The following is a 14,175-nucleotide window of genomic DNA, read 5'->3' as shown; positions in this document are numbered from 1 at the left end:
AGTGAGCAGCGGACTACACAACTCATGATAAAAATGGTAAATTGTTATTTAGGAAGAACGAATTACCTCTTCTTGGAATAAATCTTGTCGATTCCTCAAAGCCTTTAGTTTGCTTTGTCGTTCTTCATGCTCTGAAATATAAAAGAAAATATGTGATTTACTTAACAAATGTCGACATTTCTCTCTCTCTCTCTCTCTCTCTCTCTCTATATATATATATATATATATATATATATATATATATATATATATATATATGATTACTTTACTTAATCACAGAAATTAATATACGAAAATATAATTTTATGCGTAAATTTTTCAAGAGTCCTCAATACATGGGTAGAGCTAGGCAGTAAGTTATAAAAATATATATGGCAATTCAGCTACACAGAATATTCCGCATTTCATTCTCGGGAGAATTCGGGAGAAGCCTGACAAATTCTCATGCGAATGAAACACGAAATATTCTGTGTAGCTTAATTGCCGTATATATTTCCATAACTTCCTATATATATATATATATATATATATATATATATATCTATTATATCTATAAAAGTGAACGTGTCTGTCTGTCTGTCTGTCTGTGTGTCTGTGTGTCTGTCTGTCTGTGTACATTTCCCTACGCAATAACTCTGTCAATTTTTAGTCTATAGACTCGAAATTTGAAATACCGGGTACTGAGATTTGGGAAAATCGATGTGACGGGTGTCAGTCAGAAAGTTAAGGGGTCAAATTTCAACGATTTGACCTTTAAGAACTCTACCAAACTCCTCCGACAATTTTGGGTCTAGACACTTGAAATTTTAGATATAGGTTCCTTGAACCTGGATCTAACTTAATAAAGTGATTTGAGCCCGAAACAATAAATTTTAAGGGGTCATAATAGGGGTCAAAGGTTTAAAAAATTAACCATTTTTTTTGTTTTTTTTGCTTTTTTTGCACAGCATACACCTCCAAACACCCGAGCAATGCCGGGCACCCCTGCTAGTATATATATATATATCCCTTTCCGTCGATTTCATCGTATGAGCTGTGCCACACCAACAAGTTTTTCAGGAATTCACACAGGTGATTTGTTTATAGTGGTCAAGGCTTTGTGCAGAACCAACCACACTTTTTTGTGCCACTGTGCATCTTTGAATAATGGTTGCCACAAGACAGAGTAGACAGTAGATCTTTTGTTTTTTTTTATCAAAGCGTTCCTTCTCCCAGATGCATGGCTTAATGAAGAAAGGAGGTGCATCTCTTTCAGTGAATTAAACACCTCCAAATACCAACCTGGAAATTTCTATGTCTTGACACTGTACATACAGCATCTAGTCTTCCAAAATAGTCACTTAGGTGCTTAACTTCGGTGATCAGATGAGAAACGGTGTGTCAATATGAATATATATATATATATATATATATATATATATATACTAGCAGTTCAGCCAGGCTTTGCTCGGGCCCTATGTACTCTTCATAACTTTATGTACATATGTACATATATATTAAAAAGTCTGACTCATGTCCAGGTAACCCAAAATTGGCGGAGGAGTTTGGTAGAGACTGCAATGGTCAAATCTTTCAACTTTGAGTTCTTGGCAGACACGTTTTCCGGCAAAAACTGATTAAAAAGCTTGCTGCATGTCTGAATACACTTTATGTGAAATTTAAAATGTTTAGACCCAAAATTGGATGAATAGTTTGCTAGAGATCGCAAAGGTCACATGTTTTTAACTTTGACCTCTTTGCAGCCAAATTTTCAGCCAAAAACCGATTAAAACGCTTGCTTTATGTCTGAATAGACTTTATATAAAATTTCAAATGTTTAAACCAAAAATTGGTTGAGTAATTTGGTAGAGACCGCAGAGATCAAATTTGTTAAAACTTTGACCTCAATTTTGACCCATTAACATTTATTGTTTTCGGCTCAAATCAAATTAAAAAGTTTGATCCAAGTAACCTACATCTAAAATTTCAAGTGTTTAGATTCAAAATTGGCAGAGGAGTTTTGTAGAGTTGTCAAAGGTCAACTCGTTGAGCTTTGACTCTTTAACAGCCAAATTTCTGGTCGAAAGCCAATTAAAAAGATTTTCTCAAATCTCAATACCCCTTATGCCAAATCTCGAGTCTGTAGACTGAAAATTGACAGAGTACTTTGGTAGGGAAATGTACAAAGAAACACAGAGACAATTTCACTTATATATATATATATATATATATATATATATATATATATATATATATATATATATATATATATATATGTATATATATATGTATATATATATATATATATTATGATTACTTCAACAGAAGTATTATTTGATTTTGTTCTTTTATATTTCAGAATTATCCATGACAATTCAAGAATTATGCAACAAATTAAGTGGCACATAACTATCGTGACAATAGAAGTGTTACATAATAAAGTGCCCCTATGTCAATAGCGAGTAAATCAGCTAGTATAGATTTTGACAAGATTCACACTAAGTAAATGTCATGATGACCCAAACCTGGAAAATAGAATCGTTCCCAGAGATGGGTGAAATGTAAGGCTAAAACACAAGCATCAGGTCAGACGGCATAGACAAAATCAAGATTTGAGTCACGCAAGATGGCCGACCTGAAAAATAGTGTCATTGGATTCTGCACAAAGCAACTTAAACGATAAAATGCAGTTGTCTTCTCCTGTTTTTCGATCTTCTAAAGGATTAATTTAAAGCGACAAATCACAACTTCAAAAAATTCTATTTTTACTTATAGTTATTTTTCTACTAGATCATTTTTCGTAATTTTTGGAATTTATATTAATTTCGGCATGACACGTAAGTACGTAATAATTCTTTTCTCTGCAATGTATTTGTTTGAAAAACACAGTGTAGGAACGTTGCACCCTATATGATTTTTCTGATAACATTTTAAATATGAAGACAAAGATAGAATGAAAGATGTTAGAGGTTTCAGTGACAGGTGGCGCCGTGTGTGTTAAATTGATGCAGTTAGCTTACCTTCATCCTCCCCAGGTTGAGCAAAATACTCGATTAGATCCTCTAGACTTTTCAGGACCTCTTCCAGAGTAATTCTGGCCCAGGCATTACTTGTTCTTCCCTCGGTCTTAAGGGAGTCCAATGCCCTTCAAACAAAAAAAAAAAATAAATAAATAAATAAATAAATAAATAAAAATAAAAAAATAACAAAAAAAAAAAAAAAAAAACCAAACAAACAAACACACACACTCACACACAAAAAAACCAAACAAACAAACAGGTAAATAATTATTTATATTTATATTTACGAAGTATTGTCCTAATAAACATTAATATTTACTAGCAGAACCTGTGGAAATTCCACAGCAGCATTTTCATATATAATATATCGCTGCCGGGCATTCTGTGAACATTCAACGTGAATGGAGACCTCATGATATTATTGTAGCCCTTTTGTTAAAACTATTAAATTATTTATGTAAGTAATCTGGTTAATGTAGTGTCGGAATATATCTGGTTATTACGGTTTATCTCGAATATCCTTGTAAGAGTCTACGACATATTTCCATTGTATGGACGCCCAACTCGAACGAAAACCCCACAATATACCATCTTCAGACAGAACAAATACTACCCTTGATCCTAGCCAGAAAACCAAGAAGGTATATTTTATTTCACATACGCCTTAAAAGCAACACTTTTTTTTTATGGGATAGGAATTTATTTTATTCAGTTACAGTTAATCAGGAATTTATCCCCTCACGGTTAATCATCTGAAGAAGGCCAGAGAATGAGTTGACCGAAACGTGGTGAAACAACAAAAACTATGAACAATCCGCAAAAAAAAAAATGAATGCATAAACTATGAAGCCTCATCTGAAAGGATTTTAAAAATAAAAAAAATAAAAACAATAAAATAAGTATTGATATTTATAGTCTATTGATTTCATCAATATTGATATTTATAAGGCGAATTTACAATTTCGTCCGGAGTATAGTTAATTTATCTACAGAGTACAAAATCGACTTTACAATCTAGTGGGAGATAATGACTTTACAATCTAGTGGGAGATAATGCCTTTTCTTAAATTAATGCTTTATAATCTAATATATAAACGGCTATATGTCTGTCTGTCAGTCTGTTTTTCTGTCGGTCTGTCTGTTTCCATATTTTCAAACTCTATCTCCTCCGAAACTAAATGTCACAGAGCGGTGCTAGGGGCTTCAAATGATTGGATTTTTTACGGGTCGTTCTTTTATGGATATTTAGCCAGTTAAAATTGGTCTTAAGGGGTCAAAAATGGTTCAAAATTGAACAAAAAGAATCGTTAAACATTTTGTATATTCATCCTAGTTTATTTTTAATTATTTAATTTTGAATCTGTTTGTATGCGTGTCATATTGGTACAGTGGTAACGTCACCAGCTTGTAATGCTACAGTTTCGATTCTAGCAGATGGCACCTAAATACTTTTTTTTTTTTTACTTTTGAAATCACAGCTTAATAATTATATATATGAAATCTAGACAAATTAAAATATCTTATTTAAGCATATTTTACGACCGGGCAAAGCCCCCCCCCCACCTTTTGCTAGTGTTTTAAAATAGAAATTGTTGAAATTATAGAAATAGAAAAGAAAAGAAAAGAAAAGGTAATAAAATAAAGTAAAATGAAGAGGAGATGATGAAACGTACTTGTTGAATCTATGGAAGAGGGACTGACATTTCCTGATAACTCTAGCAGACCGAGACTCTTCTTCTTGGGCTCTGCTCAGTGTAAACGCATCATCCATGTGTCCTTCTTGCAACAACACGGCCTGCAATAATCAGACAAAAATAAAACACCACTTTCATTAGTGTTACCGTAAAAAAAACAAAAAAAAAACAAAAAAAAACAACATATTTAACATGTACCTATATTTTCGCAGACGTGAATGGTCGAATATATTGATTTTAGTTTTATTGCTAATCCAAAATCAATGAACATTTATTATTTTATCATTGGTACCAGCAATGAAAAAATAAATTAAGAAAAAAAGATCTGATATAAAAGAATCGTTTTTGGCATTGGAAAATAGGCAAAGAAATTTTCCGATTACGATTCTCCAAAAGTTCTGATTTTTCTGATTCCCGATTCCGATTTCAGTCAATCATCCCAACGCTAGGCATCTTCCAGTATTTTATGTAAACTGCCCGAAACATTCCGACGAAAGCACGTAATATGTTTGTACACAGTCACGAGCATGTTTCGGTCAGCTAGTTACTAGTAACTACAGACCTCTTCAGGTGATACAGCTTATACGAAAGCAAAGTTTGCAATGAAAATATGTATTACATTATATGTTCATAGTGTTTTTGTTGTGCATAAGTACTAACAGTCTTGTCCATTGAATTCTAGTGTTGATCACTGATCAATAATGAAACGAAAACGTTTGAGATAAAGATTTGAAAGTCAGATTTTATTTAAAAAAAAAAGAAACACTAACTCGAATATTGATTTTAGGGGAATTTAGCAGAGAAGCCAACAAACGTAAAAAAAGGGTGAAAATTTCATATATATATATATATATATATATATATATATATATATATATATATATATATATATATATATATATATATATAATCCCCGAAACAGTGTTTCATGGTAAACAACTGATGATCCCTTGAAAAATAAATTATTGGTATTATAGTAAATTCGAGAACAAGTTGATGCATTGATTGCAGGTGATTAAATGACTTACTGACTAGATGGTTTTCTAACGAATGATAAAAATATTTTTTTGTATAGTTTTAAAGGTTGAAAACTTCAAAGACTACATATATATATATATATATATATATATTTACACAGGAGTCACCACTTATCAAGGCCAGGAGGCCACTCGAGGATAAGGGTTATAGAGTGTACAGTAGTCAATGGGATAATATTGTAGTAATCGTTAGTAATACAGATTTGGTAAATTGGATTACTTAAGGGGCGGTTCATCAAGAATTTGTTTATTTTGGACTTGAAGACAATCAAGTTGTAGTCAGCTGGGAAGCAGGCAAATGGAAGAGAGTTCCATAGGCGTGCAGTTCTAAGAAAGAAGCATTGTTCATGGAATCTACGTTTTGATTTAGGCACAGATAAAGAGTGGGGAAAATTATTGAGTGGTTTCAGTTAGATGGGTGTTTTTCCTGAAAGATTGGCGAGGGGGGATCATAGATTGGAATTCAGACGAGCACTTTCCATGGAAATAACGATAAAACAAAGACAAGCTCACAACGTCTCTTCTGTGGGAAAGAGGTTGCAGGGAAGAGAAAAGGGTACCCCCCCACTAAGCTACGAAGTCTATTTTGAACTCTGTCAAGGCAGGATAAGCTTCTAGCAGCTCCTGCCCAGATGTGGCAACAGTACCCCATCCTTAGATGTACTTGGCTTTTATATAGATAGAGAATTGCCTGGAGCAGTAGAAGGATCTCACCATTTTTCCAGCAACCTTGGCAACAGATTTGATATATATAATAAATACATGTTGCCAAAGGCAAAATAAGTTATTCTTCTACTTACGTGGATGAGTTTTATGTGTTTTAACGTACTTTAAAGCGTTTATTCGGTTCGAAAATCAAGCAGTGTCGAATTGGTAAGTTAAACCGACAATCATCATCATGGCAGAGCACGCCATCTCAATAAGTACCACTATGACACTTTGTGACACTTATTTGGTGAATTTCTATCAGTATTTTATTTATTTTGGGACATTTGAGTCACTATTAACGCTCCCAAAATGGTGTACTCTCGTCCGCTGTGATAATTGTTGGTTTAACTTGCCAACTCGACACTGCCGTTTTATCTTTTTTTTTTTTTTGTTGCTTGTTGGTTTTTATGCTAAATACCTGATTTTTTTTACAGATTATTTTCTGCCAACTCCACATCTTTGGTAACATTTATTGGTGTATTTGATTTTTTTTTTACCTTTCTTTTTGTTGCTTGTTGGTTTTTTGCTAAATACCTGATTTTTTCCCTCAGATTATTTTCTGCCAACTCCACATCTTTGGTAACATTTATTTGTGCATTTGATTTTTTTTACGTTTTTTTTTTGTTGTTGCTTGTTGGTTTTTCTGCTAAATACCCGACTTCCCCTCCCTCAGATTATTTTCTGCCAACGCCATATCTTTGTAAATAATAAGAGTCCGTTACCTTCTTTTCTTCAACTCTTCCAATTCCCCTCTTTTTGGTCTCGTAGGTCATGTAGGATAACCACAGGCCGGATGCGCTGTGTTGGATGAATGTCATCGAGTCACCATACTTAATGTCTGCTTTCCCCATTCCTTCATCTTCTCGGCCTTCACTTTGTTTTTTCTCGTCCTGTCAGAAAAAAAAGAAAAGAAAACAATTACAAAAAATCACAAAATAATTAAAAATATAACAGTAATGACATATACTTGGATTTGATTTTGAAATTATTTCACTAAAATCGGTTTAATGTACTATGTAATTATTAGAGAACAATGGACAAAACAACTTAATCAAATAAAAACTGGAATTGTACCAAATTATTATAATTTATATTTGACATATTTTTGCTTACATTAGAATCTATATATCTATAAAAGTGAACGTGTCTGTGTGTATGTGTGTGTGTGTACATTTCCCTACGTTATATCTCTCTCAATTTTATGTCTATAGACTCGAAATTAGATACACAGGGTACAGAGATTTGGGAAAATCTATGCGATCGGTTTTCGGCCAGAAATTTGGCTGTTAATGGGTCAAAGTTCAACGATTTGACCTTTGAGAACTCTACCAAACTCCGACAATTTTGGGTCTAAACACTTGAATTTTAGATATAGGTTCCTTGGACATGGATCTAAATAATAAGTTGATTTGAGCCCAAAACAATAAATGTTAAGGGGTCATAATCGGGGTCAGAGTAAAAAAAAATTGACCGCTTCTTTTTTTTTCTCTTTTTTTCTTGTGCTCAACATACACCTCCAAACGCCCGGGCAACGCCGGGCTGAAATACTAGTAATTTATATTTTCATATATATTTTGGCCCAAATTATGGTAATGTATATTTTGATATGTTTTGGCCCAAATTATTATTATATTTTTATACTTATATATATATATATATATATATATATATATATATATATATATATATATATAAGAGAAAGAAAATTAAAACTGTAAGTTAAACTTTACAATCAAAATTTGTTCGATTTTTTTTTTGGAGTATTCAGTTGAGCAATAAATTTTGATTGCAAAGTTCAACTTACAATTTTAATTTTCTTTCTCTTATAATAAGCTCTACTCTCTATTGCGTATTGAGCTTTTTTTATTCAGTTGGGATTACATTTTCTATATATAAATACTGGCATTTATATTAGTCTGAAGTTTACCCTTGCGCATATCAGGTAAACAATACATTCTTTTGATTTCATTACTTATATATATATATATATATATATATATATATATATATATATATATATATACTTTGACAGTATGATTTTATCCAAATGACGGTAATTTATACTTTCATATATATTTTAGCCCAAATTGTGGTAAGGTATACTTTGATATACCCTGATATTATTTTATGCAAAATAAATAATCAATACTTTGATATCATTTTGACAGTATTATTATGCTTTGATACATTTTTGTTCAAATTACGTTGATTAAAACTTGAAAATATTTTTGATATCAAATTGCAATCAATTATCGTCTGCGTTTTATTTTTAATGCTTACATAGGCAGATTCAACGAACCTTTCCCTCAATTGCCTTCGTTTACTCTCATTTTGCTTGTCATTTTTATCTGATTTTGTAAAGGCAGTCGACTTACTAGTAAGTTGGAAGAAGATAACTACTGGATGTACGAAAGGGAGTAAGAGAAGGGAGATGGATGAGAATTCAGACGTGGAGAAAGGATATCCGAATGACGAAGCTATTAAGGTTTTTTTTTTTACAAAGGAATCACCACTTATCAAGGTCCAGAGGCCACTCGAGGATAAGGGTTAACGAGTGTACAGTGGTCAAAAGGACAGTATCATAGTAATCGTTAGAAATGTAAATATGGTAAATTCGATTACTTAAGGGAAACGGCTCATCAAGAACTTGTTTACATTGGACTTGAATATTGTAGTCAGCTGGAAAGCAGGTAAACGGAAGAGAGTTCCACAGGTGTGCAGTTCTTGGAAAAAAGTTTTGTTTATGAAATCTATATTTAGGTTTGGACACAGATAAAGAGTGGGGGAAACTATTGATAGTGTTTACAGCCAAACGAGTGTTTCTCGTAAATACTTGGCGAGGGGGACCATAGATTGGAGCTCAGACGAGCACTTGCCATGAGAATAACGATAAAACAGAGACAGGCTCGCAACGTTGTTCAGAAGTTTTATTTACCTTGATGATACCGCCGTAACCCAGGAGTGAGCACGTGCTAGTGTGATTGTAAGAGTTAGGAGTGAATGGAGTAAGTTAGGTGAACGTCTGTTATTACTAACTAGCAGAGAATTACTTCTATTGATAAAAAAATAGCTTACCAGGCATGAAGATGATACAAAAAGAAAAAGAAAGAAATTGGACTTACTTTAGTCATCACAAGAAGAAAAGTGGTCAGCTCTTCTGTGGCATCATTTCTGTGGACTGTGACCACCTGGTTGTCACTGTGGATAGCCAAATATCTTCCAGAGGTGATATGACGGATACGGCACTGTGAACCCCAGCCCAAGAATCCTCCGGCCCACCTAGCATTTAAAAAAAATGGTTTATAGTCAAATAAAAATATTTTTCCATTGGTTTACACAGAAACTTAAAAAAAACAAAACATTAATTCATAATTATCATCATCATCATTGTTGTTGCTATTATTATTATTATTATTATTATTATTATTATTATTATTATTATTATTGTTGTTGTTGTTGTTGTTGTTGTTGTTGTTGGCGGCGGCGGCGGTGGCTCACAAGAAGATTTCACACAGGTTATCAAAGGTTTCTCCTTGAAAACAGCATGTGGTGTTGCCTGGAAGCTGAGTGACAACAAACCTCCCGAGATTTCCAGTAGTTGTTGTTGTTGTTGTTGTTGTTGTTGTTGTTGCTGCTGCTGCTGCTGCTGTTGTTGTTGTAGTAGTAGTAGTAATAATAATAATAATAATAATAATAATAATAATAATAATAATAAACAACTAGAGGGAAAGAATAATACTCTGCTGACTTAGAATTCGTGCTTATTTTTGCAGTAAATACTAATCCCTATTAATCCCTAACTGTGCATCGAATGGATACCATAATACCTATTTCGCTTATCATAGCAAAAGTCCATACAAAATTTTAGGCAGACTATCCAGTAATTTTTTTAGAAAACTTCTAGAGTAAATTATTTTTTAAGAAAGTGCACACTCAAAATGCTGAATGAAATTTTCGAATCAACTTTAAATTATCTAACATATAAAGCTATCTAGTCAGACTTTCATAGTCAGGTACAAATAATTTTTACCTTTACATTTCCATTTTTTTTAATCACTCATCCTAAACAAAGCAAGTTTTTATTTACTTAATTATTAATGGAACTGACAGACAGACGAGGAGAAATATGAATTAGATTCAACATATGAAGTTAACTTGTCGGATTTTCAAAATCAGACCTAAATAGCAATCGATCCAACATATCGACACTTGATTAACACTTTTCGCAGATAAACACAGTTTTTTAACATCTTTCTTTTCAAAACGCAAAACGCTATGAAAGTCACCTCCTATCGTGTAGTGACGTAATCGGTGAGCGAGACAGTGTCGTATTCTGCACAGAATCTACGAAAAAGGAGAGGAACGGGGAAGGTGGATCAATTTGGCGACTACTGCGAGATATCCGTTCTCTCCTTAACCAGACAAAGATAATGTATATTTTAAGCATTTATTAAATAAATTATATTTAAAATATAAAGCGATCTTTTCGGATTTTCATAGTCAGACCCAAATAGCAATATGCCTGACATCGATACTTGATTTAAACTAACATTTTTCATTTCTTCCTTCAACTATATTATTGGCATAGATATCTTTTATTTTGTGTAAGTTTCTCTCTGAAAATACTTATTCCTGCCCAGTAAACATATTGAGTGTGCACTTTCTTTAGAATAATTTAATAACAGAATTCACGAATTGGATTATATGTTCGAATGAACCTTGCAGTATCTAATATATAAAGTTACCTTGATGTGTTTTCAAAGTCGGGGCCAAATCTCTCTGGCATATCGATACTTGATTCAAATTAGCTTTTTTTTCTCGTTTTTTTTTTCTCTCTGGTTTGTTGTTGAAATGGATTTCGTTTCACTGTTTTTTTTAAAATCTGAAAATACTTATTTCTATTCAGTAAACATTTCGTGTGTACATTTTCTTTACAGGTAATTTAATAACAAAATTAATGAATTGGATGGATTTTTCGAATCAACTTTAAATTATCTAACATATAAAACTATCTAGTCAGACTTTCATAGTCAGGTACAAATAATGTTTATCTTTACATTTCCATTATTTTTTTTTTAATTACTCGTCCTAATCAAAGCAAGTTTTTTTTTTTAATTTACTTAATTATTCCTTAAATATTTGAAGAAGGAAATTTAAGAATATTTGAATGTGTGCACACACATTTCTTGTTTTTCGCATGAAAAAAAATCCTAGGTTGCTCGAATGACCTGCCTAAACATAACAGAAAATCAGCAGAAGTCATTTGTCATACCTTAATTTATCGTACATAAATAGTAAAACCGGAAATGATTTATATTTTTAGAGTTTATTAGATAAATTACATTTAAAATATAAAGTTATTGAAAATTAAAACACTCAAGTATTACTTGTCCTACTCTTGGTTTTGCTGTCAAAAATTCAACGCCATCACTCGTTACTCTGCTGTCAAAAATTTCAACACCAACATTCGACACTCTGCTGTCTAAACTCTTAACTTCAAAATGCAACTCACTGCTCACACGACTTGCTTCTTCAACGTCCAAACTAAACTTCCCAGTCTCTCAAAACTCAGACTTTTTCTTTTATTCCTAACCAGAGCATCTCATTTGCATATCACGTGACAAACTCCTAGCTATATAAGGAGAACAGTGACCATTATTTTCTTTCTTTTTCACTCTTTCCGGCTGCCACAGAATAAGTTTGTACTAATTTTTAACATCTTGTCTTTGGTAGCATTTCAGACCACATATTCCAAGACCAAATAAAATTCACTCAGCATGGTCAACGCACTTGCTGAATGGTGCACCTATTCCAAACTAAATCATTTGATCACAGTTATCTTTTCAGATTTTCATAGTTAGACCCAGATAGCAATTCGTCTGCATCGATATTTGATTTAAACTATTATATTTGTTCGTTTCTTCCTTCGCCCATGTCATTGGCATGGATATGTTTTATTTCGAGTCAGTTTCTTTTTGAAAATACTTATTCCTGCTCAGTAAATATTTCGAGTGCATATGTTCTTTAAAAGTAATTTAGTAACATGATTCATGAATTGGATTAAATTTTCCAATCAATTTTAAAGTATCTTATATACAGGGTGACCCCCCAAAACGGGCCCCAACTCTAATTAGGCCCCGTTTTTTAGTGTTTTTTTCTGAATGAAATGAAACTTTGGTCATAACTAGTTTATTATATTAAAAACATCACATCAAAACACTAGGGTCTTTGGACTTTTTTTCTCCGTTCTACAGCATATGTTCTAGATGGCCTCCATTTAGCTTTTCTTTTTTTGGTCACCATGTATAAGGTTACCTTGATAGATTTTCAAAGTCGGAACCAAATCTCTCTGAAATATCGATATTTGATTCGGACTAGTTTATTAGTGTTCATTTCTTTTTCTTTCTACTTTTTTTGTTGAAATTAATTTAGTTTCAGTTTTATTGTCCTGAAAATAATTATTTTTCAGTATTATGAGAACTAGGGTTTCTCAAACACTATGGAGCCCCTGAGCAAGGCATAGGTTTTCCACGGAGCACTAACAATATAATTTCTAAAATAAATATGAAAAATATTAATTTCAAATTTTAACTTATATATGTTGATTATGTTCGTAATTTTACTATATTTTCGTGTTTACAACAATGTTTTTTGTTTTTAATTAATCAAAAATTGTTGTATTTTTTGTTATTTTTTTTATTTACTTTTTTATCAACCATCTTGAAACTATAGTTATTTATCATATCTCTTTCAAGTAAAAAAGATCAATAATTAAATGTCTTTTTTTTTACACAGTGATCACCACTTATCAAGGCCCGGAAGCCACTCAGGGATAAGGGTTATTGCAAGTACAGTACGTTAGTGTGGAGATTTGATGAAGTGTTTACTTAAGGAGGCGGTTCATTAGGAATTTGTTAACGTTGGCGTTGAAGACATCCAAGTTGTAATCAGGTGCGAAGCAGGCAGACGGAACAGAGTTCCACAGGCGTGCAGTTTTAAGAAAGAAGCTTTGTTCATGGAATCCACGTTTTGATTTAGGCACAGATAAAGAGTGGGGGAAATTTTTCATAGTGGATTCAGCTAGACGGGTGTTTTTCGTGAAAGATTGGCGAGGGGGGTCCAGAGACTGGAGTTCAGACGAGCACCTGCCATGGAAATAACGGTAAAACAAGGATATTTAATTTTTTCCATATAAAGCATTTGGTTCTCTTTAAGAAACGATCCACTCACGGAGCACGGAGCTCTGTGGGACCCACTTTGGGAAACCCTGATGTAAACATTAATATTTCGAATTTGAACCAAGAGTTTGTAAAAAAAAAAAAAATAAATAAAAATAAAAAATAAGGCATGAATAGGAACCCTGAAATGCAGTTATTATTTCGAGGGATATTTTATTTTTAAGAGTAAATTATGCAAATTTTAACCGGAAGTAGTTAATTTTAAAGCGGCTTACTTTGTCCTGATGTGTTCCAGTCTCCACAAGGACCTGGCGTGGCTGCACACTGCTCCAGTTTCGTACATGACAGCACTGCAACAAAGATTTTAAAAAAAATCGCCATCATGAGTATGCTATAGTAACGATTGTGCACGCAAGAATAAAAGAAACAAAAAGTCAATAAACAAAAAGAAGAAAAATAATGCTGGTTTCAATTTCTGTTCTGTAACGTTAGGGTGTTCAAATGTTCAAGTCATCGATTTGCTGTGTGAACCCTCTGGTATAAATGTATCACAGACGGT

At 32.7% G+C, this 14,175-nt stretch overlaps 1 protein-coding gene across 17 annotated transcripts in view; it reads right to left on the bottom strand.

Moving 5' to 3' along the window:
- Positions 1-14,175, bottom strand: part of LOC145256229 (ryanodine receptor-like) — a 936,895-nt gene that overhangs the window by 595,521 nt on the left and 327,199 nt on the right. For all 17 annotated transcript variants that reach the window (XM_080114858.1, XM_080114861.1, XM_080114859.1 and 14 more), the window contains 6 exons: positions 13,892-13,966; positions 9,561-9,717; positions 7,161-7,328; positions 4,673-4,794; positions 3,000-3,124; positions 67-131 (listed from right to left, as the gene is read on the bottom strand). In XM_080114858.1, coding sequence (XP_079970984.1) covers positions 67-131; positions 3,000-3,124; positions 4,673-4,794; positions 7,161-7,328; positions 9,561-9,717; positions 13,892-13,966 — 712 coding nt within the window. The remainder of the gene's footprint in view (positions 1-66; positions 132-2,999; positions 3,125-4,672; positions 4,795-7,160; positions 7,329-9,560; positions 9,718-13,891; positions 13,967-14,175) is intronic.

The sequence above is a fragment of the Euprymna scolopes genome, chromosome 32, assembly GCF_053919585.1.
Source record: "Euprymna scolopes isolate OS-2025 chromosome 32, ASM5391958v1, whole genome shotgun sequence".
NCBI lineage: Eukaryota > Metazoa > Mollusca > Cephalopoda > Sepiida > Sepiolidae > Euprymna > Euprymna scolopes.
Note: the sequence above shows the minus strand (reverse complement) of the source record. Positions and strands in the feature narration are given on the sequence as shown.